Source organism: Nasonia vitripennis, unplaced genomic scaffold (assembly GCF_009193385.2).
Source record: "Nasonia vitripennis strain AsymCx unplaced genomic scaffold, Nvit_psr_1.1 unplaced0001, whole genome shotgun sequence".
Classification (NCBI taxonomy): domain Eukaryota; kingdom Metazoa; phylum Arthropoda; class Insecta; order Hymenoptera; family Pteromalidae; genus Nasonia; species Nasonia vitripennis.
Genome location: NW_022279780.1, coordinates 196,624 through 213,959, shown reverse-complemented (window position 1 = coordinate 213,959; position 17,336 = coordinate 196,624). Strand labels below are relative to the sequence as shown.

Genomic DNA, 17,336 nt, shown 5'->3' with positions numbered 1-17,336 from the left:
CCAGCTAGTACAAGAAAAGCTTCAGAAACCTTTAACCAAGATGAGTTAAGTGATCTTATTCGAAATTTAGGATTACCTAAAGATGGAGGAGAATATGTAGCGTCAGTTCTTAAAACAAAAAATCAGTTAGCAAAAGGAACAACGGCCTCTTTTTATCGAGATAGAGAAAAAGAATTTAGGAATATTTTTACGAACGATGAAGAGAATTCGTTGGTATATTGTATAGATGTTAAAGGTTTAGTCGATGCAATAAAACCGAATACGTATAAAGACGAGGAATGGAGACTTTTTATTGATTCGTCAAAACGAAGTCTGAAAGCTGTTCTGCTTCATAACGGAAACAGGTTTGCATCCATTCCCATAGCTCACTCGACTAAGCTGAAAGATACTTATGAAAATTTAGAAATTGTATTGGAAAAAATAAAGTACTTGGAACATCAATGGAAAATTTGTGGTGATCTTAAAATTGCAACCATGATCTTAGGACAACAATCAGGTTTTACTAAAAATCCCTGCTTCTTGTGTTTATGGGATAGTAGAGACAGGGTAAATCACTACGTTAAGAAAGTATGGCCAACTAGAACATATTTTGAACCAGGATCGAGGAACATTATACGTACGCCATTGATTGACCCATCAAACTATCTGCTACCACCACTTCATATCAATCTTGGACTCATGAAGCAGTTCGTCAAAGCTCTGGATAAAGATGGCGATTGTTTCCAGTATTTGGGAGAAAAGTTTCCCGCAATAAGTGAAGCTAAATTAAAAGAAGGTATTTTTGATGGTCCTCAAATTCGTACTCTATTTGAAGACGAAACATTTATCACAAAAATAAACGACACAGAAAAAGCTGCATGGCAAAGTTTTAAAACTGTTCGTGAGAACTTTTTAGGAAATAAAAAGAGTGAGAACTATCAGGAACTAGTTGAACAAATGTTGGAGAATTTCAAAAATTTGGGTTGCTTGATGAGTTATAAAATGCATTTCTTACATTCCCATCTTGATTACTTCCCTCTTAATCTAGGAGATGTCAGTGAAGAACAGGGAGAACGATTTCATCAAGATATAAGTGTAATGGAGAATCGATAGCAAGGAAGATGGAATGTCAACATGATGGCAGACTTTTGCTGGACACTGAAGAGATACATTAAAACATATAACCAAAAGAGAAAAAGAAACCCATTGCATAGGTCATTTGAAGTAAAAAGAGTTCGTTACAAGAGAAAAAAGGAGTAAAGAAAGACATCGAGAGATACTAAGCTAGTGGAAAAAAAGCAAAATAAGAAAAAAATAGCGACCAAAAAAACATAAATGTATGGCATTTTTATTTCTTTTAACCATTTCTTCTCAGTTTGACCTTGAACTGACCTTGAACCTGACGAGATGGGGCCAAACTGATTCCGGATTTGGATTCAGCGACCAAAAAAACATAAATATATGGCATTTTAATTTTTTTAAACCTTTTCTTCTTAATTTGACCTCCAACTGACCTTGACCCTGACGTGATGGGGCCTAACTGACCTTATATTCGAATTTAGCGACCCGAAAAACATAAAGATAGATAGGTCTGATTTCTCGCGCAGACAACTTTTTTTATTTTGTGTGCCGGTGTTATTCATTCGCTAAAAACTAGCCTTCGGCTGCAGAGCCTGTTCTGTTACTAAAGTTACACGCGGACTGCGGAATTGAGGATGTCCTACGCTCTTTATACTTCTCTCTGAGGAACTGATTTGTATTCAAAGGGCTCTCCGGTGTATGCTATGCCAAGGGACGGATTTAACACGCTCCCAAGGTGTTGGGCGGATTTAGCACGCCCCAAACACTAACACTAGCAAACACTGCCGCTTTACTTTAGAATCAGTTGTAGCCGCCAGTGAGTAAGTCACTACGCAAAAAGGCACTGCGTGGATCGGCTCCGGGGTTTTTTTAGGCTTCTGTACCGATTCACGCAGTTATGAAATTGAGATGAGAAAGATCGCGGTAGTCCAATCAGCATTCGCCACAAAGGATCGACGCGTACGCCTTGCAGTCGTCTTTCACGCGCATGAGGAGTGCTGACACAGAGGTCAGAGCACTCGCTCCGATTTTCGGCGCTCGGTTGTGCAATGTCGCAATCGGATGCACCTGCGATCTGTATGCATCTCTACGTGCTCACATGGTTGCCGGTTCGCAGGATGTACAAATATATAATTTAAGAGTATGAACGTGGGACATTACACGTGATTTCGTTGTGATTATTTATGCATTGTTAAACATTTAACGGTGAGATTTTGTTGAAAAAAACTTGTAGTACAACATAAATATTTAATAAAGATTTAGAGTACTTGAAATACATGATTGGATACCTCTAACTCATAAATACTAATAATTGAAAGCAGAAAACGCACATTTAACATAAAAAATGCATCAAATCAGCATCTACATGAAACTTTTCAATGTTAATCAGGGCAAACGTGTATGTTTAATTTACTTGAATAATTGTTATTTGTTGTTGGTTTATCTATACAGCTTATTTAACATCTTATATTTCGCGAACAAACAGAAAAAAAAGTACACCGATTTTGACTATCGCAGTAGGTTGAGAACTCCCTTAACGAATGTTTGTTGTTGGTAACGAGATATTCGTTGTTGGTTAGAAAAATCATAATAACCGTCTTTTGTTGACGGAAAGAAAGCAAGGAAAAAAGTGAGGGGGAATAATTAAGGGGGATTACTTGAGGGGGAGTAATTAAGGGGGGTTAATTAAGAGGAGGTTCATTGAGGGAAATTATTGAGAGGGATTAATTAAGGAAGATTAAATGAGGGGGATTGAATGAGAGAAAAAATTCTTAAAACGTCGGCGGCGGCGGAACTTTTTTTATAATGTAGAGAGATTAGAGTGACCTCTTTGTAATTCACATCTCATTTAAACCTCTTTTACAGTGCGTTTACTTATGTGATTATATTATATTATATATTATATTATATATTATATCTACACTATATTAAATTTTTGTATTCAGTCTATTTTGTAAAAACCCTCTAAAACTCGTAAAAACAAAAAAATTAAATTTATTTTACAGTAGAAATGTTCTTTGAACGTAAATCATTTAGGTTACCGAAAAAAATGTCAAATGCATCAAATTTTAATTAGTTTTTGGCAATAAAAGTACTTAAAAAATGTCCGTCTGTCCGTCCGTCCGGATTTTTTTTGCATTTATTCCACAAAACTTGATGTATTTTATAAATAAAAAACTATTTAATGGTATGGACAGGTACATATGATAAAAATATACATTCCTACTAAAAAACATTTTTAAGATTTGGTCCAGGTAGATTAGAAGCTGTTAAAACAATTGAAAAAAAATAGATGCAATTAATTAATTTTTTTTTATATTTTTGACATATATTATAACACACACACACACATATATATACATACATCCATGTATATATATATATATATATATATATATATATATATATATATATATATATATATATATATATATATATATATATATATATACATGGATGAATAAAGATTATTTTAAAATTGGTCCAGATGAAAGAGATGCTGCGATTAAATATTTGTGCAGATATGCTTTTTTTTGTAAAGCCATCTATTTGTGAATATGAAATGACGAATGCTTTATGTATTCGTGCATATCATAAGATGTATTCAGTAAATTTGGTCCAGATAAAAGGGATGCTGCGATTGAATATTTGTGCAGATATCATTTTTTTTAAAGTTATTTGTTTGTGAATATGAAATGACGATTTATGTATTTATGCATTCCACAAAATGTTATCTGCAGATTCGATTTACATAAAAGAGATGCTACAAATAATTACTCGTGCAGATATAATCATTTGTTTTAAGCTTTGTGTTCGTGACATATAATGACGATTGCTGTAAGTATTCATTCATATCACAAGATAAAATCCGCAGTTTTGGTCGAGATCAAAGGGATGCTTCAAATAGTTATTTGTGAGATATAAACTTTTTTTAATTCTATGTGTTTGTGAATATGAAATGACGCACATGCATATCACAAAATGAAATCTACAATTTTGGTCGAGATAAATGGAGACGATAAATGGATATTCGAAGACGGTGTCTAGGTGTACGTGGTGGCCGATGACGAGGTCTAGGTGGAGCGCTCCTTGGTATTTGGTGTCTAGGTCAATGAATCATACGGGAACGGCGTCTAGGTGTACAGGGTGGCCGATGACAAAGTCTAGGTAGTTCGCACTTAGTTTTGGTGTCTAGGTGTAGAAATCATTCGAGGATAGTGTATCAGAACAATCAGTGATTTCATCTTTGTGATATAAATCTTACAATAAAACCATGGTCAAAAGGTGCTAAAGATGCTTATATTTTATTTTTAGGAAAAATATGAAAAAAACTTACTAAAAAGGACTAAAATCTCAGAAAATTAACTTTTAAAAAAGTAAAAGGTTAGGCGAGTTTGATATATTCCGCAACGAAATAACAGATAAAAAAGAACTAAGATCAATCAACCAAAGTCCAGTTTATTATATTTAATTATAATGAAGCAACAACATTTTTTGTTGGTCAATAAAGGGCTTACTTAACTTAAGTTAAGTAAAATTATATACTGATCAATAGGAAAAATGTGGCTGTCTCGGGGACAGCTGATAGAAGTGAATACTTATATAGATAGTGTAGAATTTTGGAAAATTTTGAAAAGCTTCTTCGCCAAAGAATCAAACGTATACGAAGTGAGAAATGTACTAGTCTTCGCAGCGAGACTGCAAATGTACTTTATAGTCTTTGACGCAAGAGTTCGAAATATATATACTATAGTCTTCGCGGCAAAACTGAAATAAATTAATCTTCGACGCAAATTCAAATGTATCTTCGTTGAGTGCAAAGAACTAATCTACAAGAATACATTTAATTGTAACTTTTTTGATACATTTTTATAATTTTTTGACTTAGTGATTTTGATGCATAAATCGCCGCCATTTTCTTATTATTTCAACTTAATCAAAACTTTGACACAGGGTTAAAAAATCTTAGGTGAAGTAATCATTGATCAAATAGTAAATTAAGGATAGGCAAAATATAATACGAATAAAGAAAATATAGTAAGAATAATAGTATCGTACAATATTTTATGACACAACGTGCGTAATCCGAGATTTAGAAAGTGCATGTTTGCACGAGCGTGCGGTAAATCGAGGTTTACGCCAGGGCGTGTCATATAGTGATAATGTTTACCGCAATAAGTCAATAATGTTTACCTGCAAACGTTTTGCGCATATTAAAAAGGTCACGTCGTCTAATTGACGTAAAAAAAATCGAAGTACCATGGAAAGGTACCGCTATGTTAGCGCGTCCGAAATACGAGAAAATCCGATAGCCGCTTGCAGCGTGTGTAAATAAGTGTGGCTGATATGTAAGGGAAGAGCTGAGCCGTGCGAGCATGCTAACATGCGTGGTGGGGAATAAGAGCTGCCGCTGATTTCGTGACAATTGGTCTGTCGCGCCGCCGTGACGGTCGCCGCTCGCTGATTCACTCCCCAGTAAAATGTGTATTCGGCGAGTCTATAGAAGTATTCATTTCAAAACTCTCAAGATACTTACTACGTAACTTGCCATGGCTGTTTCATTTTGTTTATTAGTGAACAACGGAAATTTTCTCTTTACGTATTTTATTATAACATCATAAAAATACCATCAGTACAATGAAACGGTCATGGCAAGTTACGTAGTAAGTATCTTGAGAATTATTCCTAATCAATCAGTATATAATTTAACTTTAAAGGGGTAAATAAGCCCTTTATTGACCAAAAAAAAATGTTGTTGCTTCATTGTGATTAAATATAATAAACTTGACTTCGGTTGATTCATCTAAGTTCTTTTTTATCTGTTATTTTGTTGCGGAATATATCAAACTCGCCTAACCTTTTACTTTTTTAAAAGTTAATTTTCTTTTTTATGTTATTAAAGGCGTATTTTTAAAAAAGTTAAGAAAAATGTGTAGAAATCCGAAGATAGCTGTTTTGATTGGGAACAAACTAGTGGACGTAAAAGACAGTAATTATAAAATAAATAAAACTGCTTTGAACTATGAAAAATCTGTTGTCTTTACTTATTAATAGTTGCCTGTTGTATTCATTTTTTTATTTATTTTCTAATTGTAAAATTTTACACCTGAAAAAAAAGAAATCCAACTGAAGTATCTAGCAAACTAAATAAAACTGAAGACAACAAAAGCTTACTGTTGCCTGTGTCTCAATTCCAACATTTTTCTGCTATCATCTGCAGTTCATAACTTTTATCTTCAGTTGTTTTTATTGTTCTTTTTTGCTAGGGATTTAAGATATAGTTAGCATTTAATATAAAAGTAAATATCGTATTATGTATTACATTTTAGTACACAATATAAATGTTATGATTGTTATAATCTCACAATTTACTTATGTAATTAAATTATATATTATATACATTATACTAAGCATGGACACTTTTTCTCTGGTTCTCTGGTTCTCCGGTCCTTCAGGGTCACACTATCTATATTTCTTAATTCTATTAGTATTAGAGTAACCTCTTTGCAATTCGCATCTCATTTGAACCTCTCTCACAGTGCGTTTACTTATGTAATTATATTATATATTATATTAAGTATGAACACTTTTTCTCCGGTTCTCCGGTTCTTCGGTCCTTCAGGATCACTGCAAAAATGCATTACTCTTTTTTGTCTAATCAGTCTGCCTGGTATTTAACACCATTAAAAATTTTCTTTTCTTAAAACATTAATTTTGAATTCATGCTACTGTTTAATTAAATTTAAAAATACAGATTGAAAAAAATTAATTTTATGATTTATTTAACAATTGTTCAAATATATTTGTTCCTTTTGAAGAATCTTATGACCCAAATTTACAATATTTTAAAAATATCAAATTTTATATAATTGAAAATTCAAATCCTAAGAAATTTATTTTAAATGCAAATATTTACAATGTACATGTTGAAATAAATCTCCATTGAAACACAACCGAGCGAGCGTTAGCGTGCGAGATGATTATTGCTAGTATTAAATTAATAATAAATAAATAAAATATATCAGTTCTTGAGAAAAGATTTGAATGCATTCACGGCACAGATATTTTGAGTATACTTTCATATAATAGTAGAAGTAGATATATATATATATATATATATATATATATATATATAAATTAAATATCTCTTTATTTAGATATATACAGGGTGGGCCATTTTAATCAAACCAGTCTAATAACTCCTAAATTAAGCCATGAAAATTGTTCAGATGAAAGTTGTCCAGGATCAAGGGGGACATCTTTTTGTGCAATTAGTTTTGACCTTGAACTCAAATTTCAAGGTCATTTGAAGGTAAAATTTTTTTTAAAATAGGGACCCCTATTTCTAATAGCAGATTCGGAAAGAACAGGAAATTTTACGTCCGAAACATCCGAAATTCAACATCCTCTAAAAGCTCTGGCAGTCGATCTCTGAGCAATGCCAAATAGCTATTCTGGTTAACATTTTGACCGAAAAAATATGGCCCAATCAGGTAACCATTAATGATCCCACACCACACCATTAAACTCCATCGGTTTTGATGGTCAATAGCCCTGTACCAGTGGGGATTTACAGGTGACCAGTAGTGACTATTGTGCCTATTTAATTGACCATCACTGCGAAATATAGCCTCGTCAGAAAACATAACAAATCTGAAAAAATCTGGATCATTTTGTAAAACTCCTAAAGCCCACTGGCAAAAGTTAATACGCATTAGAAAATGGCGTGGCCTCAGCTCATGAACTAATCTTATGTGGTAATCGTGATAGTGGAGATTATTGAGAATTCTCAATGCTGTTCTTCGTGGTATACCGATTTCTCTTTCAATTTGTCGACTACTAATTTGTGGATTGAGATGAATAGCTGCTAAGGCGGCTATAACATTAGGATCATTTTCGTTGTATTCGTGGTGTCTGCGTTGACGACGAAGATGTCCATTACGAGCTCTTCGAAGTAATCTGAGTAATGTGTCGTGAGTAGGAGGAAAGCGTTCAGCGCAGAGTCGCACCGCGGCTCTGGCATTGTTTTGGGTTTCGCCTAAGATCATTATCATATCAACAATTTCATTGGATTGATAATCGCCCATGTTGAAAATGTTGTTTATAATAAGAAAAACTATTTTATTTACATTCACTCTTTATTGAAATTGAAACTAAACCAAAATAAGAAAGTGACAACAAAAAAAGGAGGAATTTTCAAACTGTATAATTTTTAAATCAAATTTGTAACTTCTTATTTTCTTACGTTAAGACCTTGTGATTTAAATTGAAGACAGCGTGAGAACAATCGTTACAATTCATATTAGATTAAAGAAATTCAACTTAAAAAAAAAACATCTAAACTGGAAGTGATGCACTTTGGCAAATACAATTATTAAAATTTTTTTTAATATTACAAAAGCAAAATGCTGTTTAATATTTTATCTTAAATAATGTATTTTTTAATATCCTACCTTTATTGTTTAACCATTTTTTACGCTTTTGAAACGTTAAATTTTTACTTGGCTCTACTTCGACCGTGAATGAATTGACAACATTGATTTTTAACGTTCCATTTCCCACTCCCATTAAGAACTCAGATATTTAAAATTATCACGTTTACTTCAAAATTTACTTTTGACCATTAAAAATTTGTTAACGAATGTTAAACAAGCATCCTAATGAGAGGCAAGGGGACTCACAGTAAACAAGCACCCCAGTGAGAGGCAAGGGGATTCACGTTAAAAAAGCACCCCAAAGGGAACATAATCCTAATACGTCCACGTCGTTGTTCCTGGGTATCGCTGAAATTAGGGAATTATTTTGTTTTCAAGGTAAATATTTCCATGGTCATTGTCACATTGGGTTTGAATATTCATCATAAAAGTACATTAACTACGATCATTCTATCAGAAAATGCGATTAAATAGCAATTACAGTATTTCTTAACATTTGACCTTGAAATGACCTTGTGAAGGTCATGAAAAAAATTTTGAAATACCGTTTCGGACGTAAAATTTCCTGTTCTTTCCGAATATGCTATCAAAAATAGGGGTTCCTATAAAAAAAAAAATTTACCTTCAAATGACCTTGAAATTTGAGTTCAAGGTCGAAACTAATTACACAAAAAGATGTCCCCCTTGATCCTGGACAACTTTCATCTGAACAATTTTTCTGTTTATGGCTTAATTTAGGAGTTATTAGACTGGTTTGATTAAAATGGCCCACCCTGTATAGGCAACATGTATAGTGCGCTTTAAATTATAAATAATAATAAAAAAATAAAATATGTCAGTTGTTGAGAAAAGATGTGAATGGCTCCACGGCACACAGAACTCAAAAATTTCAAGGCCTAACATTTTAAAGCCCAAAGATATTAAGGTTAAAAATTTTAAGACCCGAAAATGTTAAGGCCCGAAAATTGTAAAGCCCAAAAATTTTCAAGGCCCGTAAATTATAAGGCCCAAAATTATATTCGCCTCGTAGATGATGTCCAGGTGTCAGGGTAACTCCTAGATATTAAGTTATTGAGAACAGATGTAAACGGCACACAGGTACATTAAGCACTTTAATATAATAGTAGATAGTAGAAGTAGATAGTAGATAGTAGATTTAACTGTTCTATCAACATTCAATGATGTATGAGGGAATAATTAGTTATGCCGTGCTTTTTACCAGATTTGTAAATAGGTATTACTTCGGCTTGTTTGAGCAAATGAGACCAGATTGCTCTTTTGATACTCTGGGTTACAAAAATCACTAATTATCCATTTTAAATTGACAATTAAAAGATTTAATTATCAACTATATTGCCTATAATTAATAATTAAATCTTTTAATTATCAATTATATGACTTATAATTAATAATTAACTCTTTTAATTATCAATCGTACAGCATATAATCAATAATACCAAGAAAGCCACATGATAGTCTATGGATTACAAAATTTATTTAATATGATATAATCGGTTACGAGTGAATTATTTTTGTGAAGGTTCATACTACAAAACTGTTATTTACAAAATTTTTTTATTACTATTAACCTTACAAAAGACCCTCTTTTCTAAATGTGCATTCGTCAGCCTGTTAAATTTAACAGAGGCATAATAAAATAGCCTTTTTACAGGCGCAGAAGATAGCAAAGGAGTATTATATTAAAAAAAAAAACAAATTTTTAACTAGCGGAAACTCGTTTAATATTTCCATTTTTATATGGATGTTCCGAATCCCTCATCAATTGATTGACTCCGTCTTGTTGTCTTGTGCGTCATCTACTTTAACCGTAGGTGCATCTTTCTGGATTTGATCTGCTATGAGAGCTTGTTTAATAGTTTGTATTTTTGTTTGAGTTGTGAAACTAAATAGAAATTAAATTTATTAATCAATTAATTATAGGGCATATAATTGATTGATTATATAGCGTATAATTAATAATTAAATCTTTTAATCATTAATCATGTGATTGATAATTAAAAGATTTAACTATTATATATTGAATTAATAAAATTAAAAAAAAAATTAATTGGTTTTAACTCTGTCAATACACAGATTGAAAATATGTGTTAATGTTTCCACAATATAGTTGCGAACCTTGAGCGTCTGGCATTTATTTTGTCAAAGCCACCGTTTTTAAATTTCAAATTATTGATCATAGTCTCTACTCTTATTGAATTTGCAGGTTTGAGAAAAATAGAATTTGCACTTATCTCAGGCAGTTTGAGTTCGGAATTAGTACGTTTTACAATATCATCACTTTATTTACGGCCTATCTTTTGTCAATAATTTCCCATAGTTTCTTTGGATTTTTAGCATTTTTTGCTGTTAACATGTTAACAACCTTGTCCAAAGTTTTAGTATACGTTTTGTATTCATATTTAAGTTATTTATTGTTAATATATAGTTGCTATAATTTGTATAAAAATTCTTTGGATTCGCATGATTTTATAATAGCATTAGTGATCCTAATTTTTCTGCTGCTTTGTTTACATTAACTCGGCTTTGTTTTGGATAATTCAATACATTGTTAAATTTCATATAATAAATTATCTGTAGCTAAATTGGGATCCTGCAGCAACATTATTTTATTTCAGTTTTTGTTTATTGCAATGTTTACTAATTTTTTCTTTGAATTAAATATGTTGTTGGTTTGTTATCTCAAATTTTTATTTAATCGAGTGCAATAAATATAGGGTAATGGTCAGTTATTGATGATTTGAGTTTCTAAGTTATTGTATTGAGGTTATTAGTTTTTATGAAAATATTATCAATACATAATCCTTTGAACATTCCTACAGGTGGCCCTGTGATACCGACAAAATCCGGTATATGTACCTTTTTGATGAAATTGCAAGGAATTTCTTGACTTACATGATCGCATTCTAAAAGATCAATATTGAAACCTCCTATTACTAAATGATTTTCAATATTTGTGACCAGTTTGTACTTCTTTTTAATATTAATTTTAAATAAGTCTTGTAACGAGACACGAGTCTCGCACATAAACATACGTGAGGCGGCCGCATTAGACTCTGCATGCGACGCGAGGCACGTGCGCAACAAGCGAAAGGGGAGTCCGGACGACGCGGACCGCGGCGGCCGACTAGCGACTCAGCCGCGAACGCACCTACACACTGTAACGGGCGGGGATAGCGCCCGTAAGAGCTAGTCGGCGCAAGTGCAGGGTAGTGCGTCGTTGGCTCATTGATTAGAGCACGCACCTTGAGATCTCGGGGACGTGGGGTCGAATCCTCTTCGTCGCTTTACTTTTGTGCGAATTAGTTCCCGAAAACCCCGTTACAACACATACGCGCCGCGCGGCCTTATAAGGCCGAACGCGCGGTGCAACGGGCAGTTCTACTCGAGCTTCACTCCAGGCAGTACCGTGAGCACACAATACTGCAGGGAGAGCCAGAGATAGACCCGCACCGACAAGATCGTCTCTTGAGCTTACGTGACGACTAGTTAGCAACGCCGAAACACGAAACTCCGGATTGTCGTCGTGAGCACACGAGACAACCCGGAACATCTGAACAACACCGAGTCTCATCCACGTAAGCATACGTGGACGATACCCAAAGTCGCCAAAACCGTTCAGCCTACATCCTGAGGCATTGCTGCTCTCTCTGCTACTGTGAGGACACAGGGTTAAGGAAGTAACAATACACTTACAGACGATTCACCAAGTCGTGAATTTGAGGTTTAGCTCTAATCTCCGGAACCACCTTTACGCCGACATCTTACGACTCCCTTTGTCACTGTGCGCATATAAGGCAAAGGGAAGAACGAAACCAGCGACGAGGATCCGTAGAGCCGTGCGCTAATGACTCTACGAGTCCGAGGATAACCTTAAAATACCGCAAAACCGTTCCGACCACAACTGTGCGCAAACAGGGCGATTGAAACTGTTGTTACGCGACGCATTCGGATCGATGTAGCCGTGCGCACGACTCTGTTGTACCCGAATAAAATCCTAACCTCAAATCCATCCGTCACCGTTCTGTAATACCGACACCGACCCGTATATATATATAGCCGTAATTGCACTGTAATTGAGTAGCCTCGCTAATATATTGTTAACCGCGCTTGTTTAAACAATCCCGATTGTAAAGGCGAAATATTTTTAACCAATCGCATAGTTGATTTCTGTTTCAGACGCGATTTAACATTTAAACACACAAACTATTGTTTTGTTACGAAATATACATTACTATTGTTATTGAAATATACAAACAGACTCATTATTACCCCTTTCCTCTATCCGAATCCTGCATCCGCTTGAATATCCAACACCCGGGGGGAAAGTCATATCGTTACAGTCTTGTGTTTTACTTGATGCAGTAAAAGTTCACTCATTATGTCGTCTGATTTGATTCATTTGATTTAAGTAATAAACAATCTCGCTACAACATTGTGGCTTTCTTCATCGATTTTAGAGGTTAAATGTCTGTTGTTATGCTCTGGACACATTATTAGACTTAAACTAATGATTTTCAACTTAGTCGGTTTTTCGACTAGACAATTACGATAATATGCTGCATCACAAATAATACCAACTAGTGTTATAATTGTTTTTAGTGTGTGACAAGCAAAATTTTTAACGCACGTATTTAAATTATACGTATATAACGTAAATAAAAATAAACTCTAATTGGTTGTTACGAGTGCGGCGGGATGACCGTCGACTAGCGAGTCTCTCTCTCTCTCTCTCTCTCTCTCTATCTCTCTCTCTCTCTCTCAATCGGCCCTCTGCCATACACTGCACCTAGCATGAGCATAAACTAAAAGTACAAGATCTCTTTATAGGAAATTGTAACGAGAGGAAAGAGGGAATGATACAGTCGGAAAGATCGAGAGCCGGACGATACCACTTTTTTTTGTTAATAAACGTTGATAACAAAAATTAAACAAATTTGATACTAAAAAACATTTTACTCTAATAATAAGTCTAATAAACATTGAAGAAAAACACATAATAAATGTGAAAATATAAATATAAAGATACTTTTATAGAGAGTAATAAATGTTAGTAATGATATTAAATAAAAACACATTGTTGATTTTTATTAACAAAATATTTTAAAAAAACGCACCAACAGCATACTCCACTAAATTTACAGTATGTTTATGGCAGTACCCCTTGGGTGGTGTTGAAATCTGTCAGTACTTTCTGAATTGCATATTTAGTAAATTAATAGATAGTAATTAATCATAGCATATTATATCCAAATAAGGCATTGGCGAGCGAAGCGAAAAAGGGTAAAATATATATCATGGGCTGCCCAAATAAGGGCATAATTTTAACCCGATAACCCAAATTGAGGGGGAGCTAATTTCTGAAACGGCGGCGGTGGCGAAGATTTTGTATTAATATAGAGAGATATACCATACTAAATCACTGACCAAAATTCATGACATTTTACTATATAAATAAGTGTTCAATACGCGCATTTTCTACATTACAAGTGTCCGAGTTGTGATCAATCGAATCCCGTCCTTCCTGCCTCTCGCTCACGAACTCGACATGTATAGACCGGGAAATAGTCGCGGCATCGTCATCGCCGTCGGCAGTCCAGAAAACCTGTGTGCGGAGAAAGCGCGGCGAGCTTCACGCGCCGTGCATTTTGTATTCGCGGGCAACCTTGCTGCATTGTACGGAGTCGCCATTGTACCGACAACTTACGTACGTCAGTGACTCCAGCATCATCGAAGGAGAGCCGTGGCGTATTAGATTATCGTAGTTAGAAACCGCTCGGTGACTAGCTCTTACGGGCGCTATCCCAGCCCGTTACATGGTTAACCAGTAGTTCAACCATTTTTCAATAATGTCCTTTTTTAAGCTTTAGGTATACCATCTCAGCCTTGATTTTTAGTTGTATATTTTATATTTATGACTTTTTTAGGTTTGGAGAGAATTTCCAGATCGATTAGTGGGTTTCCCATCTAGAACACATGCTTGGGAGAATAAGACAAACTTTTGGAAGTACGAGAGTGAATGGACAAATCATTTATCGATGGTTCTTACTGGGGCTGCATTCTATCATAAAGTATGTACTTATTTATGGCTTTCAAGTCGCATTTTTCAAATTATTATAGCACTCTAGTGAGAAATTGTTTTTGGAAACAGTTAGCTTTTAATTGTTAAAATTCTTTCTGTAGTTTTTAGCTACATTTTTATATTCCCATAAGCCAACAATAAAGATTCAAGTGAGCTAGCGCTTTCTCATCCACAATAGGTCATAAGACTGAAGTGTACAGGCCTTGTATTGCCAAGTGGCCTAAAAATTTGACGGCATTCAATATCAGTGTCTAAAGAATGTTTTAAGGGCGAATAATATCGTAGTAGCGTGTCGCATGCTAGTGTGAAGTGTCAGAGTGCGTGATTTGCGAGTTGCTAAAACACACGACTCGGGCATCTTGGAATGAATATAAAAAAACAGTAGTTGTCGTGTCTTGGTGCGTAAAGTCGACGTTATATTTCGCGGGATAGAAGCACGATAACATCTGTTTTTCTAATGTCAATTCCTAATAGGATGAGGTAAAAATTTTGAATAATAAGGTTTTAAAACACGAAAATTACGCATTGATTTATAATGGAGGGTAAAATTAAGAAACTAAGAATATTAAAAAACTATGATAATTAAAAAATAAATTTTAAATTCCAAATTTGCAACAAAAATATTCTTAACTTCTGTTATTTTTTATTTCTTAACACTTCAATTCATTTTCGTTTTAGAAATTTTTTAATTTCATACTTTCAGTTTACAAATTTTGCATTTCATGCTTCAAATATTTCTAATTTTAATTTTTCTAAATTTTGAATGCCGAGTTAAATTGATTATTAAATCACTGATTATCATGAAAATGAAGACCCTAAAATTTTAGTAAACAAATAGAAAAATATGATGTCTCATTATTATTTATTAAGCAACGTGAAATTTTTATATTATTAAAAAGTTATTTATGTATATAGTTATTTATCGCTGGTGAGAACATTGACGTGATTTTGTCATGTATTAAAATGTTATAGTTTTCCATGTCAATATGTCACTGTCGATTTGACATTTGTTTAAAATAGAGATCAAAATTTATTTTGCAAATCAAGTTAACCAATTTATTAGTGCAGAAATACCCGATGGAAATGAGAATGAAAAATAGATATTGTATATTTTAATACATTCAATATATTTCATAACAAAATAGACATAAAAAACATACTCCTAACAAAAAACTGCTCAATTTATTGGCACGTAGCTTCCTCCAACTAAATTCGTAGTTCCAATAAATAAAATATTGTTCGAATATACAGTATGTTAATGATTTTATTATTGTTTTTAAAAAAATAATCCACACACGCAAAAACGCTAAAATCCAAGTTGAGAGGCACAAGGGCAATCGAATGCTCTGCTGTCGCATATATTATAACAGCGAGGAATAAGCTTAGTGCTCCCCATAGCTATAGATCTAGTAGCCGATGTTAAATTCGTCGTTGATTCTTGTTATTCCTCTGAATCCTCCGTTTCTATATACATACATGTAGCTCATTATTCCCGACTCGCCAGGGATAAAGTACTAACTTTGTGCTGAAGTGTGTTAAAAAATGTTATTCTTAATAATATTGGATTTGATCTATTTTTTTATAATAATGAACTGACTGAACTCAGGAAAGAGAATCAAAAATTTAACTAATAATATACTATGGTACTTACCAAAACGAGGGGTATAAAAGAAGTTTATCGTACATGAGCGGGTGGGTGAGAACAAATTCGCAAACTACGCAAGGGAGTGACTTTAACAACGTGCAACGACACCCCTCTAACAGGAAGCAAAAGTTTTATGAAAAATGGTTTTTACATTTTAGATCTTTACTTGAGAACTGCTAGACAAAATCGTTTAAAATTTTAGCAGCAGACAGCTTTTTTTATGGTAAATTACCAAATAAAATTTTGAAGCATTTGACTACATTGCTTAGAGATATAAGGAAGCGGTCAAATCGATTTAAATTTTAATGGGTTATAGTTTGACACGTTACCCATCGACATAATATTTTTCGTAAGGTTATGATGTTTAGTTTTAGAGATATGAGTTTAAAAAAAAAATATCACCTTTTTATTTTATCTGCCGAACAAAGCGGCCGATCCTGAAAACCAAACGAGGAAAAGTAGGTAATTTTATTCTCTTTCAAATACATTATAGCTGAATTGTTATTAACAATAAAAAGATTGAAAAAAACGCAAAATAGTGTTTTTCAAAAATAAAAAAATGGCCATAAAGAAAAAGTAATTTTGAAAATAAAAAAGAACTATTTTTCCCGAATTCAGAATCTAAAAACAGATATGCATGTCAAATTTTATTGACATTGACGGTGTAGTTCCAAAAATATTACAATATAAACACACACACACACACCCGTGGAGATGCCGATACCCCGTATGTGGCGCGTCCCCAGGGTGGCGGATAGGGGAAAGCTCATCAGCGCGTCGGGGTCTCCTCAACCGGCCGAAGGGTAGAGCAGAAATAAAATATGCTTCGTGGACCAAACAAGCTAGGGAAAGAAACCCCTAAGGGATAGTGAGTTAATAACATTACTACCCTAAGCGGGTCAAGCTACAGTCCCGCCGTCGATTCCGATCGGGTGGTCGACGCTGGCCCCATGAATTTTTTTTTTTTGGGGGGGGGGCAAACGCCTAGAAGCCGCAGAAATTTATCACCTGACCAGTGTTGCATGTAGAGACGCAGGTGATATTGTTATAACCCACCCGCAGGCTCTCTCGCACAAGCCCCTGGATACCGGCAACC

The 17,336-nt window shown here is 34.0% G+C and overlaps 1 protein-coding gene across 1 annotated transcript in view; it reads left to right on the top strand.

Annotated features, from left to right (window-relative positions):
* Window positions 1-17,336, top strand: part of LOC100114642 (exostosin-2) — a 139,490-nt gene that overhangs the window by 91,278 nt on the left and 30,876 nt on the right. Inside the window, exon 5 of the mRNA XM_031933231.1 lies at window positions 14,441-14,584. Coding sequence (XP_031789091.1) covers window positions 14,441-14,584 — 144 coding nt within the window. The remainder of the gene's footprint in view (window positions 1-14,440; window positions 14,585-17,336) is intronic.